General features: G+C 31.9%; 1 protein-coding gene and 1 non-coding gene across 2 annotated transcripts; both read left to right on the top strand.

The window, feature by feature from the left end:
* Positions 1-2,508: 2,508 nt before the first annotated feature.
* LOC145261112 (protein FAM200C-like) lies at positions 2,509-2,832 on the top strand. Its single transcript, XM_080119342.1, has one exon. The coding sequence runs from the start codon at positions 2,509-2,511 to the stop codon at positions 2,830-2,832; it is 324 nt and encodes a 107-aa protein (XP_079975468.1).
* Positions 2,833-4,043: 1,211 nt separating this feature from the next.
* On the top strand, positions 4,044-4,116 carry Trnar-acg (transfer RNA arginine (anticodon ACG)). Its single transcript has one exon. It is a non-coding gene; the product is annotated as a tRNA-Arg (tRNA).
* The last annotated feature ends 383 nt before the right edge of the window (positions 4,117-4,499 follow it).

Below are 4,499 nucleotides of genomic sequence, written 5' to 3'. Positions count from 1 at the left end.
AACGGACCCCATTCCCGTCTGTTTGAGAACAAATGATTTTCAAACAAGCAGTCAGCGTCCTTATTAACCATCCCTTTAGGCCAAATATGCCACTTTCTCAGAAATCTCTTTCTCTATTAAGCATACACCAAATGCAACGCCCCTCCCCCCACCACCACCAGAAAAAAAGAAGAATGGAGAGATGGTGAACTTCTGAGACTAAGACATGTCAGAAAATAATATCAAATGCATTTTTCAATTCAGTAGATCTGTTTATATATTTGTCTCGGTCCTTTCTGACTAATTTTCCCTATGGGTAACGGTTCTTTCCTAGGTACTATCACACTGTTAGTGTTGGGACGATTAATCAGATTCGGAATCGAGAACAGAAAAATCGGAGCTTTTTGAGGTATCGGAATCGGAAAAAATTAAGCCTATTTCCCGATACCACAACCGATTCCTAAAATCATCTTTTTTATTTGATTTTGGTTTATGACACATCTTCCACTGCCTGTAGTAATAATGAAATTATAAATATTTATTGATTTTTATATTCCAGTAAGACTAAAATCTCTAGACTAGGGGTTCTCATTAGGGTTGAAATTCATCCCCAGGGTGAATTTCGGGATTTAAGAGGGTGAATTATGACTTTGGAGAAAAGATCTACAGGAGATGCTTTGGGCCGAATATTATAAATCCATAGTAGCCACCGCCACACTGAAATAATAATAATAATAATAATAATAATAATAATAATAATAATAATAATAATAATAATAATAATAATAATAATCATTCAAAACAGAATATCGTAAACATATATTTAATAAATAATAATTAATGGTTTCAACCAACTCCAATAGACATTAATTAATAATTATCACTACAAATAGGATTATACTAAGTTTAAAGATCAAATTATTTAAACCATTCTCAATATGTACTAAATAATAATTATTAATAACAAGTTAGATCATACTAATTAAGGTGATATCAAAATATCAGAAATAATAAATGAACTAAGGAATTGACAATCTGTAAATTTAAATTTAACTAATTAACTACAAAAAAAAGTAAGAAAATTTTTTTCAACCAATACGGTAATCTCCCTTTGCTAGGTCAACAAGTTATCCCCCTTGATAGTCAAATCTTAATTTAACAGAAATTCAAATTTCAACGGTCGGCCTAATGAGAACACAGAAAAAAATAAATTAAAAAAAGTTAAATAAATAAATATAAAATAATAAAATTTTAATCATAATTATACAAATATTACAGTAAGTAATTAAATTAAATAATGCCGAATTTTGATAGGCTCACGAAATTAATTAAAATATTGTAATAATAAAAGCACATATTAAATGATATATTTCAAGTCGCCTGTTTACTATGCACGTTTGAACGAAGTCAAACACATATCTGACGAAGAGATACCTATTCTCGAAATACTATAAATTCACAGATTTTCCAACAGACCGTCTGACGCAAATAATCTCAATACAACATTGAATATAATGTATGTATGAAATATTTAAATATATGCACATACTGTATTCAGATTGTATTAATAATTTTTTTCTTCATTTGCTTCAGTTAGTGTCTCTCTGTTTTATTACTGCATTGTATTGCCTTCTACGAATCACATTTATGTACATACTAAACAATGCTTCAAGCAAACTACATTAACTTATCTTTTGCTGAATTTTATCTCGAAGTATGTAGGTACACTACAATAATTTTGTTTCTTCTACTGTTTGCATGTGTCTCTGTTATCTGGTTTTATTCCCATTATAATTCCAGTTGTTTTCTCTTTGTTATCTATTCTGATTATGCCAGTTTTTGTGACCGTGCTTCGCTAGCTAGTCTAGTTTTTATGTACTAAAACGGAGAATATTCTCCTGTAATTAAGCATATTACACATTCTTATTTATGCATCCTTGTCATCGTATACTTCTTCGTGTCAGCCATGATGCTGATTATAGAAAAATCAAATTTATAAAATTGTCTGTAAAAAGTTCCATTTATAATTTTTTTTTATAATTTCGAATTTCCCATATTTTAATTACAGAATTTGGAGCCCATCATGAGTATAAAAAGAGGAAGTATGATCATTCATATACTGAGTATGGATTCACATCTATCGTCATCAATGGAGAAGAATGGCTTCAATGTGTTATTTGTAATAGAGCTTTGACAAACGATTCTATGAAACCAGCAAAGATGAAGCAACATTTACAAAATGTTCATCCTCAACATAAAGACAAGAACAAAAACTTTTTTGAACGTCATGGGATGCTGTAAAAAAGATGAGGCCTGTATCAACAGATTTTAAAGAAAATAAACAGAAAGTTACTGAAGCTTCTTATTTTGTAGCTCTTGAAATAGCAAGCAGAAACAAACAACATACAATTGGGGAAAGTTTGATTAAACCTTGCTCTCTCAAAATGGTGGAAATTGTGTTGGGAGATAAAATGAAAAATTGCAGCGGTTCTACTCTCAAACAGTACTGTTAAAAGGAGGATAAGCGATATGGCTACTGACATCAAGGATCAAGTTGTGCAAGAGATCAAGTCTTCAGCATTTGGATTATTTTCAATTCAACTTGATGAATCAACCGATGTGGCATCATGTTCCCAGTTGATGGTGTTTGCAAGGTATGTTCATGCAGGTTTATTTAAAGAGGAGTTTCTTTTTTGTTCTCCTCTTGAACTAACGACCAAGGCCTCAGATATTTTAGAAAAGGTTGCACTTTTTTTCGACTCAGAGAATCTTTTGTGGGATAATATGTGTGGGTGCTGTACAGATGGAGTACCAGCTATGTTAAGGACAAAATCAGGATTCCAATATATGTGACAAGTCGAGCTCCAAAAGCGAAAGGCATTCATTGTATGATCCATCTTCAGGCACTCAAAGCCTCAAAACCACTTCCAGCTCTGTTTGAGGTTTTGGATCAAATAATTCAAATTGTGAATTTTGTCAAAGGAGGAGCTCAAAACTCCCGACTTTTCAAGCAGTCATGTTATGATATGGATGCTACTCATCATTCACTTCTTTTTCACACAAACGTCCGTTGGCTGTCAAGAGGAAATGTAACTGAGCGAATATTTCAGCTTAGGGACGAGCTCAGGTGTGCTTTTACGTTTGAGAAAATATAAGGATATGCTAGGTCTGTGAATACGATTAAATTTGATATTTTAATTTATGCATATTTCATATTTATCATCATAATCAATTCGCTATTGATTATTGTAATTTATTCAAGATATATTAATTACAAAAGTTTTTAAGAAAATATTACTTGGGTACCATAAGCTAGAAATGAAACCAAAACATTTATCTCTCTTTCGACATTCGCTACAATACAGTCTAACGATATATTCCTATCAACACTTATTAATTAAATAAACGCACATAAACCTATACATGTATATCTGCGCATGCGTAGAAGATATACATTAAGTGGATTCACGCGTGTCAAATTTCAATTTTTTAATTTTGTCCCCGTCAGAAGTTATTTTCCGGGCTAGAAATCAAATCAGATTTGTTTCAAATTTCCGAATATTCACTTTATCAAGTTTCAAGTTTGTAGAACGAAATTTAGGAGAATATCATGTTATAGAGACAATTAACACATAGGCGAAGGCACTTTTATAATATAAAATATATATCTTTATATATATATATATATATATATATATATATATATATATAATCTTATACTATTATATATATATATATATATATATATATATATATATATATATATAATCTTATACTATTAATAAAAATCTAAATGTTTATTTATATTTGTCTGTGTGTATATACAAATAAAACTTTCGAACGGATGCATCGAATTGAAAAATTATTTTTTACTTGAAAGGTGTGGATCCCTAGATTGCCCCTACTTATATATGGTTCGTAACGGACAACGCCGAGTCATACAAAAAGCCCGAAATAAGGCGGTTTAGACCGTTTCGTTTTTGTCGAAAAAGTTACCTGTCAATGTCAACGGAATTTAACGCTGTCTGTATACAGTCGCGGTAATATCGTTCAGCATACGGACAGGACTTGTGGCGCAATGGATAACGCGTCTGACTACGGATCAGAAGATTCCAGGTTCGAATCCTGGCAAGTTCGTAATAATTTTAACCGTCATTTTATCCAACGTTTACTCATTATCCTTACCCTTAGTTAGGGTACTTTTTATTTTATTTTTAGTGATTACGTTTTGGCCATATGGGAAAAACCTTCGTCGCTTCCGAATTGGCGATGGACGCAACAGCAAACCCGTCATGTTTTATTTTCACGTTCTTTTCCTCCTTTGCGATACGGTTTCGAGCCTGCCTTCCTACTACCACTTTTATTTTTTTTTGCTCAACACACTCCTCCAAACACCTGGCCTATATAAATAAAATAACAAAATGTGTGTATGTGTATGTGTTTGTATGTCTCGCAAAACCTTCTGACAGACGTGTCGGAACATGACGAAACTAGTATCGGTTTAAACCTCGATCTTTCGG

Source organism: Euprymna scolopes, chromosome 3 (genome assembly GCF_053919585.1).
Source record: "Euprymna scolopes isolate OS-2025 chromosome 3, ASM5391958v1, whole genome shotgun sequence".
Taxonomy (NCBI): domain Eukaryota; kingdom Metazoa; phylum Mollusca; class Cephalopoda; order Sepiida; family Sepiolidae; genus Euprymna; species Euprymna scolopes.
This window is presented reverse-complemented; position numbering and strand designations above follow the sequence as displayed.

What these genes read in the sequence shown, in the direction of transcription:
- LOC145261112 (XM_080119342.1), top strand. Translation starts at nt 2,509, where the DNA reads ATGGCTACTGACATCAAGGATCAAGTTGTGCAAGAGATCAAGTCTTCA.